Below are 26182 nucleotides of genomic sequence, written 5' to 3' on the forward strand. Positions count from 1 at the left end.
ACAAGGAAAATATGGTCCAAATTACCTTCCAAGCGGTTTGCCTAGATTGACAGTCCCACGGACAAAGGAGGGGACAAAACACTCCTTCCGACCAGCATTTGAGGCCAGAGCCGGCGCCCCCTGTGGGCGGGACCACTCGAGCCTCCGGGGAACCAAAGGAGGAGGGGGCGGGGTCGAAGGCGGGTCCAGGCCTCCGGGGGCGGGGTCTCAGCGGGCGAGGGGCAGGCTGGGAAGCGGCGCCATATTGGCGTCGGCCGCGCTGTATTGTCATAAATAGAGCCGGTTTTGTGGTGTTTTCACTACTCGGTTGGATGCCTCGGCCGTAGTAAGTGAGAAAGTGAGCGAGCAAGCGAGCTACAAGCAACCGGAGGAAAGTGGACAGGAGGAGAAGGAAAGAGCAAGAACTTGACTCCAGAGCGAAAGATACTCGGCGGTGAGGGAGACGCAGGAAGCGATGAAAGAGATGTCTGCGTAAGTGATGGGGGGCGGCGGTTGGGGGCGAAGCGGAGAGGGGTGGGTTGGGGTGGTCGGCCGGGACCCCGTTTCCGTTCCCTGCCCCTCGCACTCTGCCCATAGCTCGCCGGAGTGGTCTCCTTCCCCGCTCCTGGCCGGTCGGCAAGGGCACCTCCCCTACACCGGGCGGCTCACCTGGCCACCCCTGAACAGACTGGGGGACTCTTGGAGCCCCCATCTGCCCTCGCCTGTCCCGCCTGCGAGGATGCCCCCAGGCAAATAAGCAGCCGGAGAGGCGCGGGTGTCCGTGGGGAGAAATTGTCGGTCACTCTCCTGCCCCCAGCGCTGTCTGAGCCCGTCTCTGCTCCTGTCTGCATTGGCGCAAATACCATCCCCCTACCTCCCCCTCCTCCCTCCCGACCGGCTGTCTCCTGGTCTTCAGGAGTGAATGACCTATCCTAGCCCATGGGTTTCTTTTTAATAAAGACTATGATCTTCTCGCTCTCCCCCGGCCTCCCCCACCTACCCATAGTATATCTACCAGTCTGGACCTCCTGCTCACACTTTGATAAGTCACAAACGGTTTCCGTGCTTGGCAAGATTTTGTTGTAGCTTCTAACATTTTGGTTTATTAGGAAGTAATTTAAGCAGAAAAATGCAGAGAATAACATAAGCATCATTTGTGTAGTCACCATCCATCTCTCTCAAAGCATAACATTCTGTATGTGTGGAGAGTGTGTGTGTGTGTGTGTGTGTGTGTACATAAATACCTTTATTTAGAAGAAATCAACTATTACAGATGTGTTTGAAGGATTCTCCTACCTCCTCTGGTTCCATTCACCTCCCTCCCCATAGTACCCCACAGTCCTGAATTTGATGTTTATTGCTGCATTTTTAAAAATGCTCTTACAACATATGTACATGTCCATAATAACTGGCATTGTTTTACTTGTTTTTAAGCTTTGTATAACTGGTGTCACACTTGTCATTCGGCATCTTCTTTAAGTGCAACGTAGTTAGTATCTTTGAACTTTGTCCCTGTTAATATTTTCAACTCTAATGAACTCATAATAAGTACTATATTGTATTCCATTGTAGTGATACACCTTAGTTTAGGGTTTTTTTTTTTTTTCCTGTTTTGACTATTTCAGGTTGTTTTGAAGTTTTTTTTTTTTTAACTTTATTTAGAGAGAGTGCTCACACAAGCAGGGAAGAGGGGCTGAGAGAGAATCTTTTTTTTTTTTGTTAATGTTTTTAAATGTATTTTTGAGAGAGAGAGTGCGCAAGCGGACAAGGGGCAGAGAGAGAGAGAGACAGAGGATTGTGAGCCTGATGTGGGGCTCAAACTCACAAAATGTGAGATCATGACCTGAGCCAAAGTCCAAGTCAGATGCCCAACCAATTGAGCCACCCAGGCACCCCATGTTTCTAAGTTCTTAATGGTACAGTGTGGCAGTAAACATTCTTGTACATGTTTCCTTGTACACTTGTACTAGAATTTCTTTAGAGTGTTTACTTGTAAGTGAAATTGATGCATTGAAGGGAATGTGGAATTCCTTTGCTTGCTTTTTCTTCCCACTCTCTAGATGAGGGAGTTTCAGAATCATAGATTTAGAATTTTAGTGCTGGTAGGCATGTTCTTAGCTAACTTTTTCAGCATACAGATGAGAAAGTGGGACCCAGGATCATAGTATCGGAACTGAAGTACTTGTTGAAGGGAGAATGGAGTGGTGGAAAGATCTTGGGTTTTGGAGTTCAGATTCTGGCTCTTCGTATCCCTTGGATCTTGGGTACCTATCTGTAAGATGGCACTTATTCACTACCTACCTCTTACAGTTATTGTTGAGATTAATTGATCATATATACTCTGTCCCATCCATTTACCATACACTTATAAACACATTTTGTTTGTTCAACAGGAAAATTGATACCAGAAAGAAATTAAAGTCACTAATACTGATGTTTCCCTTTTGTGTCTCTTAATCATTTCAGAAGATACATAGGCTATTGTATCTTTCATTTGCTTCTCCCTCCCTACCTAATCAAATCTTTACCCAAGGAGCATGCCTTACTGTATGAACTTAGTGAATAAGACACTGTTTTGACCAGTTAAAATTCAAAACAATCACTAATGTATTTTGGTGTGTTATTGTTTACAGGGCTGATGTATTATTTAAAAGACTGTTCTTTTATATTTTGAGATTACAGTCTTAACTGTTGTTGTTGATGGTCCTTACTGTTGAATGGTAAAGATAGATGGTAGGGTTACTTGGTTATCGTGTATGTTTATTTTTACTTTACTTTCTTAGCAGAATAAAAAGTTATACCAACCCATGGTGGTCCCAAAATTTATTTTGAAATTATTGGCCTATGTAAATACAAAATCAGAAATTGAGCTGTACTTTATTCAAAACTGTAATTCCCTGTTAGGATCTTTTGGAGGCTAGCTTATATTGTATCTATAAAAGTATAAAGAATTTGATGGGGCACCTGGGTGGCGCAGTCGGTTAAGCGTCCGACTTCAGCCAGGTCACGATCTCGCGGTCCGTGAGTTTGAGCCCCGCGTCGGGCTCTGGGCTGATGGCTCAGAGCCTGGAGCCTGTTTCCGATTCTGTGTCTCCCTCTCTCTCTGCCCCTCCCCCGTTCATGCTCTGTCTCTCTCTGTCCCAAAAATAAATAAAAAACGTTGAAAAAAAAAATTTTAATAAAAAAAAAAGTATAAAGAATTTGATAATTATTTAGTGTGACGATGGACTGGGTACCAATCTAAATAAAGAGAACAATTAACCAGAGACAATGTTAGGACTGTAAATTCTGATTTGAGCAAATGATGTTAATGTAGGTTTCTCAAGGACAAATCCTAGTTGTGATTTCTTTTTAAAAGCGAGTCACAAGGACCTACCTTCTAATGTGATGTTTTGTTTCTTTCCTGGGGGGGTGGGGGGGACATTGTTCTTACTCAGAGCTTTCTTTTCAAGTGGCTGACTGCTCTTCAAAGATTGAATATAGATGGTACTTGACTTAAGTCCGCAGGGTGTAGTGGAGGTGGCCCTGGCCCAGCTCCCATTCAGGCTCTTTGCCTTTGAGCTAAGTGGTGCTGGCACAGTTGTCCTGATGCCAACACATGCTGCTTTTGGCTTGAAAAGACATCCTAACCATGAAAGCTGGAGGCAGTATGAATAGCCCTTCATCAAAATAAATACAAAATACCCTTTTTTCCCTTAAAAAAAAAAAAGTGCCTGCCCCAACTGTTAGTACTAAGTAAACTTTAAGGTAGCTAAATTAATGAGTGGATTGAGAGATCCATGTATCAGTATGATATGATACTTTAAATTTTTTCTGCTATTTCATTTTTCTTGAACAGAAACACCATGCTGGACAGCCAGCGTCAACAAAAGCATTATGGAATCACTTCTCCAATTAGTTTGGCATGTCCAAAAGAAATTGATCATATTTACACACAGAAATTGATTGATGCCATGAAACCATTTGGAGTGTTTGAAGATGAAGAAGAACTGAACCACAGGTATGTCATATAAAAATGCAAAATATTTAATAGCACATTAAATATTTAATCATTAATTCTGCAAATATATATCAGGTACTTACCATTATCCTGCCTAAGGATACAAAAATGACCAAATGGAGAGAAATTTTGGCCCTCCTAGAGCTTCTGTTTTTAGGTGGTTAGGGGAAAAGACAATTAGCCAAATAAGTACAATAAATACAATGTTACACATAAGAAGTGCTGCTGAGAAAAATGAAGCTGGAAGTGGAGTTGTCAGGAAGCCCTCATTAACATTTGAGGAAAAATTTGAGAGGGAGGGAACTATGTAGATATTTGAGGGAAGAGCATTCTAGGCAGAAGTTTTCAGGTGGGAGTGTACCTGGTATATTTAAGGAATATATAGTAAGGTAACCAAAGTGTCCAAAACAGGGGGATATGGTCTTAAAGAATATGAGGTGGGAAGGAGCTTGGAGAGCTAGGTCACTTAGGACCTTATAAGCCATTATAAAAGTTTTGGCTTTAACTCTGAGTGAAATAGGAAGCCATTACGTTTTTGAGCAGAAAATGGACATGATTTACTCATGCCTTAAGACAGTCAGTCTGGCTGCTACATTGAGAATAGCCTGAAGAGGGATCAAGGGAAGAAATGGGGAAACGAGTTAGAAGGCTATTACAAGAACCCAGGGAGGAAAGGACGGTGAGTTGAACTAGGGCAATGGTAGTAGAAGTGTTAAGTAGTAGAGTTCTGAATATATTTTAAAGGTAGGGTTGTTTAATGACTGGAATGTGTTTGAGAGAGAGAGAGGTTAAGGATGATGTCAAGGGTTTGGATGTTAGCACCTCAAAGGATGGAATTTCATTACCTGGAGAAGGCTGAGGGAGAAGCACGTTTGGACGTCTCAGGAATTCCATTTTTCATGTCATCTTTGAGATGCCTAAACTCTACTCTTCCCCAACCTCTTTTTTTTTTTTTTTTTTTAATGTGGATTTGGATATGCTGTTGGTTGAAAGTTTGGTTTAATATCAAATTCTTTTATTAAGTAATATTATTTCATAAAAATTAGCCAGTATTTAATTTACTCATTTTAATTATCCAAAGACCTATGACTGTCAGTGAGACAATGCTAACCTCTATCACCACGTTCAATTGATTTTATTCCATAGTAAGGCCAAGAAAGTTGACAATTCAGTTGGCCTCTGCAGACTTATTGAAGGTAATTTTGATTTTTTATTAGGCTTTTTGAATTTTGAAAATAGCTCAAAGAGCAAAATACTGTCATCACATTTGTCATTTCTTTGGAACTCTTAGGGACCTAAGAATGCCAAAGAGATGTGCCATGTACCAACAGATGCGACAGCATTAGCCCATGTATAATGTGCTTTTACTCTAGCACCAACACAAAGGTTCTGCCTATATGTTTAACTACTTTTTTAAATACTGGTTTTGAGTTTTCTTAGTTTTAATCTAAAGCATGTTATTTTTTATTATAGGCTGGTTGTTCTTGGTAAATTGAACAATTTAGTAAAAGAATGGATTTCTGATGTCAGTGAGAGTAAGGTAAGACTCTAAACTGCATTGAATTCATAGTTCATTATGTCCTGGTCCTTAGTCCTAGTTAATAAGATGTAGAAATTGAGAATAATCTGAAATATATTAAAACTAGGCTTTTTGCTCTGCTTGGTAATGAATTGGTCTAGATAGTTGAGTCTCTAAGTGAGAATTTCACTAGTGTCTAGCTATAGATCTACATAGATTTCTTGCTTGAATTATATATAGTGGGCCAAAGTGTAAATATCAAGGGATTTTAGCTTAAAAGCCAGATTTCAGACATCTTGTGAAATACCAGGTCTGGCAACATTGGACCTGCCTTTGGGCAAAGCAGGAAGAGGCTTCAGTGGATTTGGGCTCCTGCCTTCCAGTGCCTCGTGGCCCCCACCAATGCCTGGTCTCTCTGACACAGCACTTGTCACTTATCAATCAATTTTGTGTTTCTTTTTTTTAAAAAAAAAATTTTTTTTTTCAACGTTTATTTATTTTTGGGACAGAGAGAGACAGAGCATGAACGGGGGAGGGGCAGAGAGAGAGGGTGACACAGAATCAGAAACAGGCTCCAGGCTCTGAGCCATCAGCCCAGAGCCCGACGCGGGGCTCAAACTCACGGACCGCGAGATCGTGACCTGGCTGAAGTCGGACGCTTAACTGACTGCGCCACCCAGGCGCCCCAATTTTGTGTTTCTTATGTATACTTCCCTCCATTTGCATACTTGCCTGGCCCCTGAGACATAAGAGTTTGCAAATCCTAATTTGTAATTATACAACTTTTTTTTCCCCTTCCGGTAGCTTAACTATTTTTCTTCTAAAATAAGTTACATTTTCTTACTTTCTTAGAGTATTTTGAATGTAATTGAATTTTCATTTGAAAATCACTGAATATTATTTTACTGAGTATACTAAATTGAAATAGGGTGTGTGCGACTGGGTGATACCATTTTCCCCTTCACTATATGGTCCAGACTGTTGTATTTTAAGTTTTTTGTTTGTTTTTATAATTTTTCCATTTCTCCCTTAACAATAATCAGTTGAAAGTTAATGTCTCACAGCAGTCAGTGTGTCTCTCTAAATTCTTTCTGCCCCTTACTCTGCCTGATTTTAGAAATTAGATAAACACCTGTCAGAATTCTTTCTTTTGTAAGTTTTATTTATTTCTGTACCTATGATACATGTTTAAAATTGGTTCTTTTAGACTCATGCGCTCTCAAAAATAAATAAAAAAACATTTAAAAAAATTTTTTGATTTCCAAAATTGGTTCTTTTAGACTCTGAATAAGGTCATGAGGGACTCTGGTAAGTCTTCAGTCATTGAGTTTAAATAAATGGTCTTTATGTTGTTTATTTTTGCTGCCAGATAGCTATCTGACTCGTTTCTGAGCTCTCAGCAGGATTATCAGTAGTTGAGATTTTCAGATAAGTTGAATTCTGAGCAGGTGAAATGCTAGTCATGAGTAACAAAAAAAAAAATTCACTTTTGTTTTTCTGCTACTAGGTGATCAACTCCTTAAGAAAAAAGACCTGTCTTGGTCATCTGCCTAACTTCAAGACAGAACTCAGGCATTAAATAAATGTTAAAGGAATCCATTGTCCCTTTCTAATCAGCCTATAATTGTTACAAATGTCCAAACCAAATACTCACTAGAATTATTTTAAAATCATAATAACAAGCTTTATGATTTATTGTGTGTGGTCTTTATGTCAGCTATTATGGTTGTACTAAGGTCTTTGTTTCCATCCCCATTCTATGATGCATTCAAGATAAATCAAGTGGTATTATCCACAAAAGAGGCTATAATAATTTGTTGAGAGATGTACCTAGTTTTCTTCACAATTTCTTTGCACTTAACTGAAAAATCCAGTAGAATTCTGTTTCTAGGTCAAAAGGTGTTTGTTTTTTATTAAATTGCTTTTTCTCCCATGTTAACTCACATCAGTAGTTTAATCTGCATAAAGCAATCACTGGTTTACATTTAATTTTTAGGCATAAAAATTTAAGACTGCCACAATTTGGCTTTTTGTAGGCACAGTAAGTAAAATATCTAATTATGAAAAAAATTTTTAATTGGTTTTGACATCTTCCATTGTGTGGATAGAGTGATTTTTCATTTTCTGTATCAACTATTCCTTTTATCTATGCATATTTTAGTTTGGAAAATATTGGAAGAATTTGAGTTAGATCAAAGCTCATTTAAATATTCTACACACAGTTCGGATATTTTTAGATTGTAAACAATCTAAAACTCAAATTAGATCATTTTAATTACTGTGGTTTGTGATGAAATTTTGTTTCTAATGTGGAACGCTTCACAAATCAGTGTGTCATCCTTGCACAGGGGCCATGCTAATCTTCTCTGTATCGTTGCAGTTTTAGTATTTGTGTGTTGCTGAAGCGAGCACTGTAATGAAAATATTTTACCCTGGTTCAGTGTATCATTTTCTCATAAAATCTGTAAGAATCTTGCTTTTCAAAGTAGAAAAGTAAAAAATAGAAAGTAGGAAGGTAAGCTAAAAGTTCCCTATCTTCTCTACCTTTTTGGTTCATATTAGTCATCAATATCTTTACTGACTTCTTGCTCTAAAATTACGTGTGGTACTCTTGAAACATTCATATCCATTAAACAGGGAATAACAGACATATCTTGTTACACAGATAATTTCATTCAAGTGAATCAAGGATATTCTTTGGAACTTGCACTGGGCATTATAAAAACTAAGAGAAGTAGTAGAGACAATTCTCATTTTTAAGGAATTTATAGTTGAAGAGATGGGACATATATTCAGCAAAGAAAGGTCAATAAATGTATAATAGAGGAGCAGAGAGGGAAAAGAGCTTGTTATGGAAGAGAGGGGGATCACCAGAGAAGGCTTCATGAAAAAAGGTAGAACTTGAAATGAATTTTGAAAAAATAGTTGGTACTGAGATACCCAGAGAAGGATGGACAAGTGCGATGGAAAGGAGACTAGATTGTGTAACATGTTGGCAGTTGGGGCTTTAAAAGGATCCAGGGATCCTTACCTCAGTAGTCAGAGAAGAGTGCATTAGTAAGTTTTGAGCAGAAGAGTTATAATATATAGTAAGAACATCAGCAAGTGAGTTTTGTACAAAAAGAAATAGAAAATACAGACGAAAGGCAAGAAAGTATCTTAAGATCCTAGAATTAAGGATTAAATTAGAACCTAGAATTAAGGGAGTAGTAGTTGAATAGGAAGGAGGTGACATGTGAGGGATATAAACTACAAATTGGTAAGCCAAGAGGAATAATGACTATAGGTAACAGGTGGTAAGGAGAATGAGGAACAGAAAGAGAAATCAGACAGGATACCTGTTTATCATAGGAAGAATATTTTGTTTCAAGCATGGCTATTGAAGTGGATCAGAATGTCTGAGTGAAAATACCGAAGGGGAAGTTAGAATTGGCTCGAGAGAGAGGTGAAAAGTAGCGTTATAATTCTGGTACAGTCTAAAAGATTTTATTAAAGTTGTTAGATTCGGTCATAAGGAGATCATGTCAAGAATGGCTCCACTTTCTTACAGAAAGGTTGCAAAGCTAGGATAAAGAAATTAAGCATATTTGTCGCAATAACTAAAGGGGAAATGGAGTCAGTTAAGTGTATGGTACTGGAAAGAACTGAAAGTGCATTAGTTTGGTGCTTAAGACCTCCTTGGTGACTTCTGAGTGATGGAGCCATTGAAAGACAGGCCATTGGAAGGGGACAAGTAGGGTCAAGTGATAAAAAATGTTTTTCATAGAGATTTGTGCATGCCTAAATTTGTTTTATCTTCCCTCAGGAAATACTCTGATTACTTCAAGCTACAGCCCAAAAGAGCTCTGAAGTACTTTCACAAATCTCAATTTACCTAAGTTGACAAATGTAGTATATATCACTAGTATTTAGGCAATTTTTATGCTAAAAAATTTGAAAAATGGAATGCTATTTAATTTAATTTAATTTAATTTAATTTAATTTAATTTAATTTAATTTTAGAATCTCCCACCTTCTGTCGTGGCTACTGTTGGTGGTAAAATTTTCACATTTGGCTCCTACAGGCTTGGAGTACACACCAAAGGTAATTGCTTTTCTGTGTTCTACTGATAAGAACTTTCAGTAACAAGCTCTTATTTATTCATAATTTGAAAGTAAAGAAGAGGAAAATACCCATTATCTCACTGCTCAGCTAATCATTGTTAACGCTTTCCTATATTCATTTCACATATTTTCTTCTGTACATGTTTGAATATACTTTAACAAAAACATACTTTACTCTTGTTGACTAGAAATAACTTTGATTTGCAGGAGCTGATATTGATGCACTTTGTGTAGCTCCAAGACATGTGGAGAGATCTGATTTTTTTCAGTCTTTTTTTGAAAAATTGAAACATCAAGATGGCATTAGAAACTTAAGAGTAAGTATCCTTTAGTATTTAATATTTTGAACTTATTAAGAAAAGCTAGGGCTTACGGTTGTCAAAATATTTAAAGTCACTACATCTGGGGGACCTGGGTGGCTTAGTCGGTTACACATCCGACTTTGGCCCAGGTCCTGGTCTCGCAGTTGGTGAGTTCAAGCCCTGCCATGGGCTCTATGTTGACATCTCAAAGCCTGGAGCCTGCTTTGGATTCTGTGTCTCCCTCTCTCTATGCCCCTCTGCCACTTGCGCTCTCTCTCTCAAATAAATAAACATTAAAAAAATTTGTTTTAATTTTAAAAAAAAGGAAGCCGCTACATTTTATTAAAATAACAAATGATTGAAAACATGGGCTTTACAGTTATACAGACCTGGGTTTGAATCTGGAATCTACCACATATTAACTTTTAGATTTTAAGTTACCTATTCTCTTTGAGCCTAGTTTCCTCAGCTGTAAAATGGAGATGTAGTGATAACTTGTTACACGGTTTTTCTGAGGATCAGTGAGATAATTGACATAAACATTTACTATAAGATCTGATAAATGGTTGATGCATATCAAACGATGGCTATTATTATGTATAAGATTAATAGTAACTTTGTGTATATGTAGCCATTCATTCAGCAAATGAAATTTCAGCACCAGTGATTTGTCAGATACTGTCCTTAGTCCCACAAATACAGTAGTGAATAAGACCGTTTATGGGAGGGAGAGATTGGGGAAATTAAACAGATAGCTTTAATACTATCTGAAGTGCTAGGATAAGGTGAAGTTGAAAGGATCTGCATTATTTGGGTATCTGGGAATGGAGAAGGAGGTTAAGAATTTGTTAGGCTGAGGGATTAAGGAAAGCTCAGAAAGACATCGGTTTCTACTAAATCAAATTATATTGATTGTATTTTTCTAACAGATTAAATCATGAGCTCTGGTCATGTTTTTATTTCCAGTACTAGTGCCCTTTGTAAATAATCAGTTTTCAATTTAATCTCAACAAATAGTAAGTACCCAGATGATAGCAGTTCTGCCTGCTAGTTTCTGATGAAGATTTTTAGGAGGATAATAAATTTGATAACTATGGTCTTGACATTTTGTGTGTCTTAAATAACACAATCACAGAGTAGAAGTATTTTTCTAGAATGTGAGACCCAAGAATATTTTTGCTTTTTAGCAAAATTATTCACATTGGCACTTTAGGAAGGATAAAGAAAGGATTACACCTTTGAAGGGATTACTTATGTGTTGTCATTGTTGTCCTCTTGTAGGCTGTAGAAGATGCCTTTGTACCTGTTATAAAGTTTGAATTTGATGGAATTGAAGTAAGTGTTTAATATTTTTCTGACTTTGTAATTGAACTGTTTAATACATAAGGTTTTTTTCAGTTTTGTTTTCTTTTTTAAGTCAGACTCACATAGACACATATTTTAAAGAATCAAATAGTCTTTAAATAGTTCCTCACCTATCTTTCTCCTGTATCTATTGACTTCTCACTGTGGAAAATGAACCAGCTTCCATCCCTACCCCCATGATTTTTATACACACCCTTTGCATTCCCATAATCTAAAATAATTGTATTACTATAATTTTGGTTGGAACATATTCAATATTTACATTATAATGATCTTATAAGTGATGTTCAAAACTGAGCATAACGTGTACTAGATTACCATTCTTTGGTCTGTGGCACTGTGTTTCTTGGGAGTCAGTAATTGTTTTTGCATTTTGTTTGCTTGGTTTTTATACATAACACTATTTCAAACTCAGTCTCTGCTAGCTGTCTAAATCTCCAAATAGATTTAGATTTCTCAGGTGTTCTGTCATTATCAACTTAAAAAGATATCTGACTCTTCTCACCTGTTTGAGTCCACACCCAATTCTCCATGAATGATATACAACTAGCATCCTGGCATCTTTCTTTACTATCATCCCGGGATTTCCTTTCACTTCTCTCTAGAGGTTTCTTCTTTTTTGACTTCCTGTCATTTTACGGGCACTCATCCACTAGCTTCCTGAAAAAGAGCACATATTTTTGAGATCTTGCATGTTTAAAAGTGACTTTATTTTGTTCTCACACCAAAATAATAGTTTGGCTGAGTATAGAGCTCTAGGTGGGAAATAATGTATCTCAGAATTTTGAAGACCTTGCTTCATTGTCTTCTACCTTCCATGCTTTGTTGAAAAGTGTGATGCCATTTTGATTTCACATCCTTTGCTTGTGACCTGTTTTGTCTCTTTGGACACTTAATGTGATCTTTTTTTCCTGGGCTTCATAGTTGTCAAATTCATGGCAATAATATACTTTGGTATATCTTTTCAACCAAATATGCTAGGCACTAATAGTCCTCTTAAGCACTTTGGAAACTCCTGTCCTTCTGTTCTTGGAAATTGTATTGAATTCTGTTGGATTTCCTACCTTGTTTTCTCTCCTTTTTCTGTGTATTAGACCTCCACATCCCTATATTTTTGTTCTGCTTTTTGGGGTTTTCTCATCTTCCAAACTTCCTATTGTCCTCCCTTTCTGCTGTCATATTTTTAAGAATAACTTTTTTATTCTCTAAATGTTCCTTTCTATTTATGTATGTGTTTATTTACAGCCTCCTTCTTTCCTGGTTATAATATTTTTTATCTCTTAAATCTGCTGAGTCAGTTACCACTCATCCCCATCTGCTTTCATCGTTTTTGCTGTTGTCTCTTTATTACCTTTGTCCTAGTGGGTGATGCCTTCAAAAACAAAATAATATAAAAAACAAAATGAAATTATGCTGGTATTTTAATGGGGTTTCAATAGGGAGTGAATGTAAATGTGTGTTGGATCTGCCATCTTTTCTAGAAGTTCACTCATAAGATTTTGATGTTCTTTTTAATGCTCGGCATATATGCTAAATTAAAATGCTTTCTCTTAATTTGCAGACTTAATTACCATCACAGAACTTTGGTGATTTTCCCATGTGAGATTGCCTAGATAGGCTTTTTGAAGTTTTGGTAGACCTTCCCAAACTAATAATTAGACTTTATACTTTTAAGGTTGGGAGGGGGGAGAATGGACTAGAAGGAGAAAAAGTAATATTTTTCTCTTTTTTTTCTTTTATTCTCTTTTTTTTTTTTTTTTTTTTCATCTTTCCAAAGATTGATCTAGTCTTTGCAAGACTGGCAATACAAACCATATCAGATAATTTAGATCTAAGAGACGACTCTCGACTGAGAAGCCTTGATATAAGGTGTATTCGCAGCCTAAATGGTAAGCTTCTAAAAAGAAATCTCAGATACCTGCTTGAAAACAATTAGACAAAGAGATCTTTTTGCAGAACTATTAATGGACTTTTCAAGGGATTGGACTAACTCAGTTAAAAATGTTGTGATTTTCTTTATATAGATCATCTGACCACATTTAGGCGTTTTAAAAGATACATTTATTTGAAATGTTGTTTATAGTAATGGTGCACAAACCTAATGGTCTCAGGACCCCTTTGCACTTTGAAAATTTATTGAGGACCCCAAAATCTTCCATTTATGTGGGTTATATCTGTCAGTATTTACTGTATTAGAAGTAAAAACAAAATTTTAAAGTATGAGTTTATTTCAAAATAATAAACCCATTCTAAGTGAATATAAATGCATCTTTTCTGTGAGAATGGCATTTTTTGCATTTTTGCAAATCTCTTTAATATTTCCAATATTTAATATTGGAAAAAGGAAGAGAATTTTAATAGCTTTTTCAGAAAATTATGGATATTCTTTGATGCTACACCAAAACTTGACCAGCGACAGTGTCTTTTTTTTTTTTCTCCAACAGCTCTATTAAGGTATAATTATATGCCATAAAATTTGTCCCTTTTGGGGTACAATTCCATAGTCTTTACTGTATTCACAGAGTTGTCCACCACAGTCCAATTTTAGAACATTTCATCATCTTCAAAAGATCCCTCTTACACATTTACGGTCATTCTCCTTTCCAACCCCCAGTCCTAGGCAACCACTAATCTACCTTCTGTCTATAAATTTGCTTTTTCTGGACATTTCATATAAATGGGATCATACAATATGTGGTCTTTTGTGTCTGACTTCTTTCACTTAGCATAATGTTTGTGAGGTTCATCCATGTTTGTAACATGTATCAGTAGTTCCCTTTTATTTCTAAATAAAAGACTTTTTTTAAGGTTAATTTGAATATCAGTTAACTTTTTATACTCTTCTATTAAAATCTATTGGTCTGTTTTGTTCTTTGAATGGATCTTTTACCCATACATGATTTTATATACAGTCATGCCTTAGTTGTTTGGAAAACACTGGTTCACAAAGTTATTTGGATCTTCTAAATGTTAACACACATTTCTTTATAAGGTACCCCAAAAAATCACATTCATTAATGTCCCCACCAATCTCACCAGACAAGTCTTTAAATACTGGAAAGCTGCCAGGCTCACAGCAGATACTAGTTGTCCAAAATTTTAGTTTTTACTTGAAAGCTCCAATTTTATTGTTGGTAGCAAGTTTTGTTGTTTGTTTTCCTTGAAGTGAAGGACTCACTTTGTTTGTTCATTGTTTTAGAATCTAAGTAAAATTGTTACTTGAAAAAAGCAGGTCGTTCAGCTTTCTTCAAACTTTTCAGACACTGCAGGGTTCCTTTCCTGTCTTCTAACTGCAAATGTGTAGTGGTGAAGATACACTGTTTACTAGTACAGCTTTGGTACCAGCAGTTTTACCCACCACTGCTTTTGCACCATCAGTGCAAATGTTAACGCAGTAAAAGAGGCAAAGCCTTATTGTTATTATAAGAACAGGTTTGACGAACTTTGGAGGAAAAAAAATAGGTTGACCTGACAGATTCCCCGGGGATCCACAGACTGCACTTCCGAGAACCACTGGCTTATAGCATCTTTTATTTAATCATTGCATTTTTGTTGTACTTCAGGGTCCAACAGTAAATCACAGTGTTTGTGAAATAAGGTTTACTTTAAAGGAAAAAGTTTTGTAAGTTGGGGACATTGGATTAACAGTAAAGTCAAATGTTGAAGAAAGCTAAAGATACTCAGACCCACGTCTTCTTTTAATGTTGAATTACGTTACCCATGTGCTTTTTAATTCTTTAAAAGCAAAGTGATTCCTCATAAAAGTGCTAAATTTCAAATACATAGAGAAAATAAACCCTCGCATTTTATTATCTTTGATTTTTTAACCTTTGAGAGTCTGGAAATTAGAAGCCGTCTGAATTAACTGGATGTTGTTGCATAATGAAAAATGAATGCTTTATCTTTTTCAGGATGTAGAGTTACTGATGAAATTTTGCATTTAGTGCCAAATAAAGAAACTTTCAGACTCACCCTAAGAGCAGTCAAATTATGGGCAAAACGTAAGTATCCCAGATCTTTTAAGTTTACACTGTAAAATTACCGCTTTCAGTTACTAATGATAGAAGCACATATGAAAATTCCTGAACCTGTTGATACTGTTAGGGATTGAGGTCCAGTAAATTTTGGAGAATCTGTTTCTTTTTCAGGTACAGTGGTTATGGTGATCTGATATGTGACTATACCTCCTTCTTGCTTGATTGAAAACTAAAAACTCCTGATTTCCCATCTTGGGTTTTAGCCAGCCAGTCAGAATGAGTTAGGAAACCTTCGTTGTTCTTCATGCTCTCTATGGGGCAGGACCATCTTATTCATCTTTGTCTCCCCATTACCATCAGAGTATAATTTATAGTAGGTATTCGGTAAAGTTATTAAGTGGAGAGCCTATAGTGATAGTTTCAGCTTCTTTCTGTTTTTGCCTTGTAACACTTTTCTAGTAAAGCCTGGAACTAATTTATATATATATATAGGGTATGGTTCATAAAAGGCCCAAACCTAAGCTGGCACAGCACATTTTTCATAATTTGTAATTATATTTAACTAGTGCTATACTTCTGGCACCACATTTTACATAGTCTAAAAATGCACTCGCCAATAAAATTTTTTGTGATGATGGAAATGTTTTCTGTGCTGTCCAAAAGTAACCATGTGGCTATTGATCACTTGAAATGTGCAACTGAGAAACCGAATTTTTTAATCAAATTAAAATTTAAGAGAAGTGAAAGCATATATTCATGTAAAAATTTGTACACAGATGTTCATAGCATTCTTCATAATAGTCAAAAAGTAGAGACAACCTCATGTTCATGAATTGATGAATGGATAAACTAAAGGTGATAGGTATAGCCATAATGTGGAATATTACTTGGCAATAAAAAGGACTGAAGTAAATTCCATTTATATAAAATGTTCACATTAGGCAAATGTAGAGAGATAAAAAGTAGATGAGTATTTGCCTAGGTCTGGGAAGACTGGGAGCAGATAGGAGGGGAGCAACTGCTAAAGGTTTCTTTTTGGGGTGGTGAAAGGGTTCCAGAATTAATTATGGTGATGATTGCACAACTCTGTGAATATACTAAAAGCCATTAATTTTAATCTGTTACATGGATGAATCTTATGGTATGTGAATGATATTTCAATAAAACTATTACAAAAAAAAAAAAAGTACATATGACTTGTGGCTACCATGTTGGAAGTACATATCTAAAAAGACCTCAGGCAAGTAGGAGTTGTCCTTGGACTCAGTTACCTGGTATAGTCAGGATAAAGTAAGTTGCAAGAAAGGGGTATCACAATTTTTTTTTCCTTACAAATTTAATTACATAACATGTTTTGTCAATCCTTAGATGTATATTTTACCCATGTAACATATCTAAAATTGAAATTTTTGTATCTTTTTCTCTTGCTTGCTTAGTGGGACATAAAATAACACTATGTTGGGGCACCTGGGTGGCTCAGTTGGTTAAGCATCCGACTCTTGATTTTGGCTCAGGTCACAGTCTCATAGTTCATGGGATCAAGCTCCACGTCGAGCTCTTCTTCACTGACAGCTCAGAGCCTGCTTGGGATTCTCTCTCTGCCCGTCCCCTACTTGTGCACGTGCTCTCTCTCAAAATAAAAACATTAAAAAAAAAATGTCCTATTATGTAATTGAGGACTTAGTAGTTTTGATCAAATATGGTAATATTTTATAGATTGCTACAAGAAGCAATCATAAGAAAAATGAGTACTATCAATGGTGTATTGTACTTTATGGAGAGGTACCCAAAGTCTGCAAAATACTAAAGTTAGTCCAGCTTTACACTTGATTTTTAAATGCCCGTGAATATAACTAATGAAATGTTTATTCTTCCTACTTGTAGTCCCTCCAGATATCTTTCCTCTTTGTTTTCATTTTTTTCTCAACCATAGCTATTGAAAAGGGGGAAATTCCAATGTTTTATAGTAGAGCCTGCTTGGGCAGTCAGAACTGGGGCAGAGAACTGAGGGGTCTGTTTTTGGAGGGCAAAATAGGGGGATAGGATGCAGTTAATGGCTTACTAATAGAACTGTGGGCCTAGCATGAAGGTCTGCTTGATAGTAATGTTATTTCAATAACTAAGCAACAATCTTAGGAACTAAGTTATCCTATTCCTTAGAGTTGAATGTCATGGATAGTAGATCCTAACAATAGTTAACAAAACATTAATTTTCTAGGACGTGGTATTTATTCCAACATGCTGGGATTTCTTGGTGGTGTCTCCTGGGCAATGCTGGTTGCAAGAACTTGCCAATTATATCCAAATGCAGCAGCTTCTACTTTAGTTCATAAGTTCTTTTTAGTTTTTTCCAAATGGTAAGTATTTATGGGCATACTTTCACTATCTTATTAACTTCTCCCTGTATGTAAATTTGTTTGGCAATTTAAGAGTGATGCAGAGACGTTTTCTCTTGTTTTACATTCTTTTTAAGTTAAAAGTTTAAAAATGTCAAATTTGAGACAATGATGAGACACCAGATGGTGCTGTCTTCTGGCATTGAGGGTTTCTATAAATGTAGGCTTTTAGCTTGAGAGTGGTCATGATAGATTTTGCTCTGCTGACTACTAGCTATGTAGAGGTTAACATATCCTATGTAAAATAGAGGTGATAATCATAGCTACTGCATGGATTTATTAGGAGTATTTTCAGTTAATGTCAGCTCTTAACTGCTATTAAATTATCAGTTAAATCCATAAAAGCAAATAGAAGGAAGGGGAAAATTCAGATTTAAATTAGCTACAGCTTAATGAGCAAAACAGTATTTGTTTTGCCCTTTCAGAAGATACATTTAAAATAAGCAGCTTTTAAAAAAAAATAAAATAAAACAAAATAAAATAATAAAAAATAAATAAAATAAGCAGCTTTTTCCTTTGTGTACTTCCTTCCCTTGCCCACTTTTTTTTTTTTTAATACCAAATACCCAGCCATAATGTTTGCCATATGAAAGTTGAAACAGAGTCTAACGACTTTTATGGTTCCTGAAGTGAGGTCCTATGTCAGTTAATTTGCCTTATTCATGTTAGGGAATGGCCAAATCCTGTCCTGCTGAAGCAACCAGAAGAAAGCAATTTGAATTTGCCTGTTTGGGATCCTCGGGTATGTGACTTATTATGGAAATTAATTAAACCTTTTAGGAAAAGGACGATTCTCTAAACTGCAATCTAAAGATAATTTCTCTTGTTTCTGCTCATCTTCCTTCTGTATAGCTATAGTTCTTTCCTTCTGTCTGCTGTGTCTTTTGGTGAAGATGACCTGTATTCCAAATTCTGATCCAAATGTTATGTCATTAAAAATCACCCACATAAGACTAGATGAGTGAGTGTATCAACCAAAATGTTGTAATCTGTTGCTAAAAACTTACAAGTAATTAATTACTAAAAGTGCTGAAGTATATAAAAGATTTACTTTGCAGTGCAATTTAAAGCAGACTCATGGTTCTAAGCTAGCATAACTCTCACCTTGCATTTTAATTTGCTTTTAGATTGAGTGCTCATTCCTCTGAGTTACCTAGGGGAAATTACCCATTGAGTAGGTGCAGAAAGAGGAGTGAGAAACCATTGGATTAATGCTTTTTGCAGCTCTGATACTGTGTTTCCTTGGTTTTAAGAGACCATCGTTTATAAGATGCACCATCCATTTAACAGCTTTTCAGGGGAAAAATAAACTTCTGCAGAGTTTCCTTTGACTATCAGACACATCTGACTTCAGAAATAAATGTAGTTGGGGAGGGAAAATGTACTTCTTAGAATTGAGGAACTGTAGTATTAAATTTATATTTCATATTCTTCAGACTTTTGGGGAAATGAAGTGAGGACAACTGAAATAGGAGAATAGATCAATTATTCTGCTTCTAATTTCACAGGTAAATCCATCAGATAGGTATCATCTCATGCCCATAATCACCCCTGCCTACCCACAGCAGAATTCTACGTATAATGTGTCCACCTCAACTCGAACAGTAATGGTAGAAGAATTTAAACAAGGTAAACTTGTTGGCCCTTTGCCCTTTATGTATTCCCACAAGTTTTTGGTTTACAACAGTTTTATTCTAAAGTTTAGTTATGCCTATTATTTCTAAAAGTTCTTTCAAATATGTATTTTTTCAGTAGTTTTCTAAAATATAATATTAAGTCCAAAATGGAGCCAGCCCAATCTGTTTGAAATTGATTTTTGTGTTATGAGAAATTCCTTTTTTTTTTTTTTTTTTTTTGTTTTTTTACTCAAGAGTTTGTTGAGGTTAGAGATTTTGGGGGTAGGTTGATACAGAAACTGATAATAAAATAGCCAGTTTTCAAAATCAGTCTCTGTCTCGTTTTTAATTTAGGTCTTGCAGTCACAGATGAAATCCTTCAAGGGAAATCAGACTGGTCCAAACTACTTGAGCCACCAAATTTTTTTCAAAAGTATAGGTATTTGAAATTTTTCATTTTGTGTGTGTGTGTTTAAGGAAGAATGTTAAATTTACAAGTTAATATATGATGGGTGACTGTTGTCCCTTACATTTCAAGTGAGGTAGAGAATAGGTTAGCAGAAATCCTAAATGATGAGTTTGTGTATTCTAGTAGTATCTCACCCAGTATTAGTGGTGTTTTTGCTTTTAGTGAATTGATTTTTGATTATAGTGTCTAGAATTGATTTTGTGAAAATCAGAGCGTGTTCTAATTTTCATAAGCTATGTGTCTGCATTAGTTCTTATGTTCATTGGGAGGAAGAAAGAAAAAATAATGATGGAAAAGCAGACCTAACAATGTTTCTGGCTTTTTTTTTTTTCCATGACTGTTGCTAAAAATTCTTCACAGACATTATATAGTATTGACTGCCAGTGCATCAACAGAAGAAAACCATCTAGAGTGGTAAGTGATATTCAAGTTCTGTACTTAAATTTGTAGTGATAACATTTATATGATGCTTTAGGTTTATAAAATACTTTATCACTAAAATTATTAAATCTTATTAGTGACTGTTATACATGACCATGGAGCATCAGTGTTTAAGAAATGCCATCAAATGAATGTTTCAGAATTAGAGGTAATACAGGATAAGGATATATGTATGTTCTTTGCCTTTGCCACTTCTCAGATTTAAGCAAAATTGTGAGGCACTTCAAACAATTCTGATACCTAGGCTCAAGTTTTCCATCCTTGCCATCATGTTTCCCCTTCAAAACTAAAAGGAAAAGATATTTTATATATTCTTTTAATTTAGGAGATTAGGGACATGAAAGCTTCTGTCAACAGAGAGGCATTTTTGGTCAAGGAGCAGTGCTTTCTTTCTAGTACATCTAAGTTCATGCCCTTTGCCTCCAGTGTATAGACATCCCTAACTCTATTAGGCAGAAGCTATTAGGCCACCAGAGATGGTTGTGCTTTCCTCGGGTCTGACTTCTGGGAAAGAAAAACACAATACTGTCTTACTTTTGCTTCCAAAGTTTAGTGCTTATTTTATTGATAATTAAAGAGGCACTGAAAAGAATCCTTTCACTAAAACAACGTATTTCATTTGTCTAGATTGGGAATCAGGAAACTATGATCTGGGCCAAACCTAGTCTGCCACATGTTTTTATAAATAGTTTTATTGAAATACAGCCACACTCACTCATTTATATGTTGTGTATGACTGCTTTCCTGCTATATGGCAGGGTTGAATAGTTACAACAGAAACTCTATAGCCACAAAGCCCAAAATACTTACTCTCTGACCAACACTGAGTAGTAACTCAGTGTTTCATAAATGTGCTGTTGAAGCACACACAATTACAACGTATAAGCTTTTTCAAGTGTTTGAATAATTAAAAATGTTCTTGTAGTTTTTCTAATTAATAAAATCATTGTAAATTTACATAGCTGACAGCAGTCACATGTGTTAAATGAGATAGAAAATAAAGTTGCAGATACCTGATGAAACTTTCTATATTTTAGTAGTATCTGATCTGACTTTACTGAATTCTTTTTTAATTGTAATATCTAGTACCAATTTTATGAAAATCAGCATGTTTTATTTCATTTAGTGCCAGTTATTAGCTTTTTTTGTTCACATGATTTAAACATATCTTAGCCTTACGGTTTAGATACAAGATTTAAAAGTGAAAAAAATCAACAGTTTTTGTTCATACTGAGATCATGACTATTTTATGGTCTAAACAGGCAGGGTAGTTTAGATTAGGAATTCATTAAGTAGATCATTTCTTTTAAGGGGTGGGGGGGGACACAGAAATTGACAAAGTAACTTGTCATTTACTTAAATGGTATTTTAAACAGTCCCTAATATATTAGACTGAATTTTTTTTTTTTTTTTTATTGAGCATGTAAAGCATCATAGCTATCATATGCCTTTTTGGGTTACTTAGGTATAGTTTCCAAATTTCATATGGAAAAATTTTGTCCACTCTTCTATTTCAGGGTTGGATTAGTAGAATCTAAAATCCGTGTGCTTGTTGGAAACTTGGAACGGAACGAATTTATTACTCTTGCCCATGTAAATCCCCAGTCATTCCCAGGAAATAAGGAACATCATAAAGAGTAAGTTAAATATTTTTTAATACTGTGTTTCTTAAATAATGTTATTTGACAACAGGCATGATTTAAGATCAGTTGTGACATTGTCATTTAACAAACATTGATGGGGGATGATGATACATTATGTATTTGAACATGAGTGGTCCTACATTAAAACTAGTATATGCTATGTTGGTAGCCCACAGACCCCAGCAGAAACTCCCATCACAAGTTTGGAGCATCTTTATGAATATATTTGATACGTTACTTTCAAAGCCATTTAATCCTCTTTATTGCAACACAGGGTAACTGATCAGTGTTTTTTGGTGTCAATTTTAAGAATTTAGCCAAACCAGGGTGGGGGGCCACCTGCGTGGCACAGCCAAGCATCCAACTCTTGATCTCAGCTCAGGTCATGATCTCAACAGTTCCTGAGTTTGAGCCCCACATGGGGCTCTATGCTGATGGTGCAGAGCCTGCTTGGGATTCTGTCTCTCCTCTCTGCCCCTCCCCTGCTTGTATGTATGTACACTTTCTCTCTCTCAAAATAAATAAATAAATAAGCTTAAAAAAAAAAATGAATTTAGCCAAACCAGGGAGACTGGGTGGCTCAGTCAGTTAAGCATCTGACTCTTGATTTCAGCTCTGGTCATGATCTCCTAGTTCATGAGTTTGAGCCTTTGGGCGGAGCCTGCTTGGGATTCTCTCCCTCTCTCTCTGCGCCTCTCCTGCTCATGCTCTCTCTCTCTCTCTCTCAATAAATAAATAAGTAAACTTACAAAAAAAAGAATTTAGCCAAACCGTTGCAATTTGTATTTATGTTTCCATGGAGATTGAGTTTGAATTACCAAATGATATCTGTAAAATTATAATAAATAAATAAATAAATAAATAAATAAATAAATAAATGGAAATTAAATTTTTTTATTTTATAGCAACAATTACGTGTCAATGTGGTTCCTTGGAATAATTTTTCGGAGAGTTGAAAATGCAGAAAGTGTTAACATAGACCTGACCTATGATATACAGTCGTTTACTGATACAGGTAAGACTTTGTCATCATGGAGCTATGGTTCTCAAGTTTGGTTGGATCTGGCTGGCTAGATTTGTTAATTGGTTAAATGAATGTGTACATCCATATTATGAAAACCTATGCTGCTATTTTAAAAAGGCATAGTGAAATAATTTCCAAGACATTAAGTGGGGCTAAAGTTGCAAAACAGTATGTATAGTATGCTACAATTTCTGTAAATAAATAAACACATTTGCTTGTAAGTACCTAGAATATCTTTGGAAGGATATACAGTTTTAAAAAAAAGAAGGTGGTAGAACTGGTTGCTTTTTAGGTCAAGGAACCAGGTGTGTCTAGGGGATAATGTGAGGAGACTTCTTTGAACTGCTTGAGTTTTGTACCAAGTGATGCATTATCTATTTCAGAACAAAAAGAAGACTAAAGAAACTGTACAGGTTATTTTTATTTTCAGTATGCGCAGATATGTGCACTTGATAGCCTTGATTAGGTTTCAGAATCAGAGAAAGAGTGTCTTTTACATCTAGCTCCCTAATAACAGCTCTCTGGAATATCTTAACGTATCTTTTATAAATTTGGAGTTGTATTAATCTGGAATAGTGTACATTCATACTATTAATATTTTTGGCTTGGCTTATCTGAGTTTTCTAAATTCTTCTAAACTAGCTTTCACATTTATCATGAAAATGCAGATTCCTGTACATCACGTCGGCACTACCGAATCCCACACTCTGGGAGTGGAGCCAGAGAATCTGCAAGTTGAACAAGCACTCCTGGTGATGCTTTTATAAGCAATCTGGAATGAAAACATGGATATACATTTTTCCATTCTAATTTGGGCTCATTTTTCCAAAAGCAGGAGATTGGGAAGCTCTGTTTGTTGTAGATTTATAGAATGTTCTTCTCCAGATAGAGATTCTGAGACCCCAAGCGAGGAGATAATGTACCACATTTCACAGTAGTTAACTATGCAAAAGAAGCCTCTCCTCTGTGTCTTCAGTAAGCTTATGATCTAATTTGGTATTCACAGTTAAACGTACATTAAATAATCCGTGTTAATAAAACTGACTTTGTTACAAGATGTGAAAAGTGCTAGAAAGGGACTCTAGGGCTGTGTGTATTCCACCATCAGCAAGTATTCAGGGCTTTTGAGCCTCATTTCCCCACCTGTACAATAAGGATGTACTTCTGGATAGTTCCTGACAGTCCAATATTCTATGATTAGTGTAGTAAAAGAAACATCACGGTGGATGACAACTTGTATTGCATCTTGGATCTTTAGTATAAGGATTAGCTTAGACTTGGGTGAGTAATTATAAGAGATTGTCTTTTGGGGAAATAACAGAAAATGATTTGGAAAAAACTTTTTTCATGCATTTTAATGAGATTTGATTATTGGAAAGTCTTAGAAGTTGGACATGGGAAAACTAGTTGGTACTTAAATAGGATTGTGAAATGAAAATGTTTTAAAAATACTTGTTCTGTAAGCAGAGTGGGTGTGTATGTTTGTGAGATTATGGGGACATATCAAATATATGCATTTTGGAAAAAGAAAACAGACTTCCTGGTTGAGGAAGAAGTTGCCCATTTAACATACTAACATTGTTACAGTGTACAGACAGGCAAACAATATAAACATGCTAAAGGAAGGGATGAAAATTGAAGCAACTCATGTTAAAAAAAAGCAACTTCATCACTACCTTCCCGCAGAGATTCTTCAAAAGAAGAAAAAGGTGAGTTTGTAATGTTAACTCTCCAGTATGGTTCCCCTCAGACAGATGTTCCTGGGATCAGATTGGCATTCTCACAGCTCCCAAACCTATTAAGAAAAAAAGGAAAGAAAAGTACATTTCAGTCTAGAACTAAAATCTCCCCTTCATTCATCACAAAAGATTCATTTTATGTACTTCAGAATTGAAACCAGTAATTATTCTCATTTGCTTTTTGAAATCCTAACTGCTTTTCCCTCTTTCAGCAAAGTCTTTCTGATGTCAGTCGAAGTTCAGGTGGACCTCAATCCAAAAGATCATCTCTGGATAGCAATTGTTTGGATAGCTCCAGAGACACTGATAATGGAACTCCTTTTAATTCCCCAGTGTCTGCAAACAAACCTTCCAAGCCTGACGTTCTTCCTTCAGGAGAAACGGAAAGGTCTGCACTTCAGAATTTTCCTTTCAGTCTTCAGTTTGAGGATGATGTAAACTTTTCTGTCCTTAGCTAAGTATCTTAACTGTTAAAATGCCTTAGCAGTTACTAGTCATTTTCTGACTAGAAATACTTGACAATGCGTTGTAATCCTGTGGAACGTGGTATCAGCTCATGAATATGTAGGACTTTAAAAGTACGCAGAAATGCCTAGGTCTTTGCAGTTTTTTCTCATTTTTCACTCAGTCCTCTGCCTTTTTTCCGCTTTTCTCTTCCTCCAATGGAACATTAAAGTAGGAGTACTTGAAAGAAGTCATCCTGAATGTTAGAATATGAGTGTTTTAAATAAGTCACACAAAGTATTTAATGATAATTCAACACTTTTAATAGGAATAATACTGAGCCTGCTGCTGTAATTGCGGAAAAGCCACTGAGTGTGCCACAAGCTCAAGGACTGTCTATCCCAGTCATTGGTGCAAGTAGGTATCTGCACTTCTGTTAATAACCATTCTACTATGTATATATTTAATTGCTAGAATTTTTCTTTTTTCTTTTCAGAAGTTGATTCTGCAGTAAAAGCCGTATCGCCCCCAGCTGTGTGCACCATTCCTACTGTAGTCGGACGAAATGTCATTCCTAGAATCCCAACACCCCACAACCCTGCCCAGGGACAGCCACATCTTAATGGAATGTCAAACATAACTAAGAATGTTGCACATAAGAGGTCCCATTCCCCATCCGTAGATGGGTCTTCTAAGAGGTTGAAAGAAATAGAAAAGGTAAAGTTACAACCTTAGTGGTAGTCCTTTTTTTTAAGTTAAACTAGCACTAAAGAAATTCACAACTCTCCATAGCTGTCTTAGTGTTCTGTTAGGATTTGTTTAAAAAGAATATTTACCCAAACCCTAAAGGAATAATACTGATTGTTCATCCTAAATTCAGATTACTAAAACTTGATCTGAAAACTTGAGTAATTGGTCTGAGTTTCTCTTTGACTTACACAGAAGTTACTATTGGTAACCAGTCATATTTATTGTGTTATAATGTTGATGTTTTCTGCCTCCAGTAGGTGGTGGTAAAACTATTATCATCTGAATTGATTTAACCGAAAAGGTCACTCAAGTTGAAGTTAAAGGTGGCAGCTAAATTTAGTCTAATTTAAGTTGTAGTAGTTTTGACAGTAGCCTTATCATTAGCCTCTCAGTTTATATAGATTGTATGCGTTT

General features: G+C 36.0%; 1 protein-coding gene and 1 non-coding gene across 4 annotated transcripts in view; one reads left to right on the plus strand and one right to left on the minus strand.

Annotated features, from left to right (window-relative positions):
* Window positions 1-215: 215 nt before the first annotated feature.
* Window positions 216-26182, plus strand: part of PAPOLG (poly(A) polymerase gamma) — a 32155-nt gene continuing 6188 nt past the window's right edge. Inside the window, exons 1-20 of one of the 3 annotated variants that reach the window (XR_004343403.1) lie at window positions 216-471; window positions 3818-3979; window positions 5453-5519; window positions 9501-9582; window positions 9810-9919; window positions 11186-11239; window positions 13047-13158; window positions 15181-15270; window positions 17465-17603; window positions 18312-18384; window positions 19151-19271; window positions 19613-19697; window positions 20088-20141; window positions 21686-21805; window positions 22717-22826; window positions 23504-23587; window positions 24423-24544; window positions 24787-24962; window positions 25347-25435; window positions 25515-25735. Coding sequence is in view for 1 of the 3 variants with exons in the window: in XM_030310662.1 (XP_030166522.1) it covers window positions 455-471; window positions 3818-3979; window positions 5453-5519; window positions 9501-9582; window positions 9810-9919; window positions 11186-11239; window positions 13047-13158; window positions 15181-15270; window positions 17465-17603; window positions 18312-18384; window positions 19151-19271; window positions 19613-19697; window positions 20088-20141; window positions 21686-21805; window positions 22717-22826; window positions 24423-24544; window positions 24787-24962; window positions 25347-25435; window positions 25515-25735 (2004 nt within the window). In the remaining 2 variants the exon portion in view is untranslated. Of the gene's footprint in view, window positions 472-3817; window positions 3980-5452; window positions 5520-9500; window positions 9583-9809; window positions 9920-11185; window positions 11240-13046; window positions 13159-15180; window positions 15271-17464; window positions 17604-18311; window positions 18385-19150; window positions 19272-19612; window positions 19698-20087; window positions 20142-21685; window positions 21806-22716; window positions 22827-23503; window positions 24545-24786; window positions 24963-25346; window positions 25436-25514; window positions 25736-26182 lie in introns of all 3 variants that reach the window. The other 2 variants (XR_004343402.1, XM_030310662.1) reach the window with 2 other exon arrangements.
* Window positions 7802-7910, minus strand: LOC115511419. The gene has a single exon (XR_003968061.1). It is a non-coding gene; the product is annotated as a U6 spliceosomal RNA (small nuclear RNA).

The sequence above is a fragment of the Lynx canadensis genome, chromosome A3 (assembly GCF_007474595.2).
Source record: "Lynx canadensis isolate LIC74 chromosome A3, mLynCan4.pri.v2, whole genome shotgun sequence".
Taxonomy (NCBI): Eukaryota; Metazoa; Chordata; class Mammalia; order Carnivora; family Felidae; genus Lynx; species Lynx canadensis.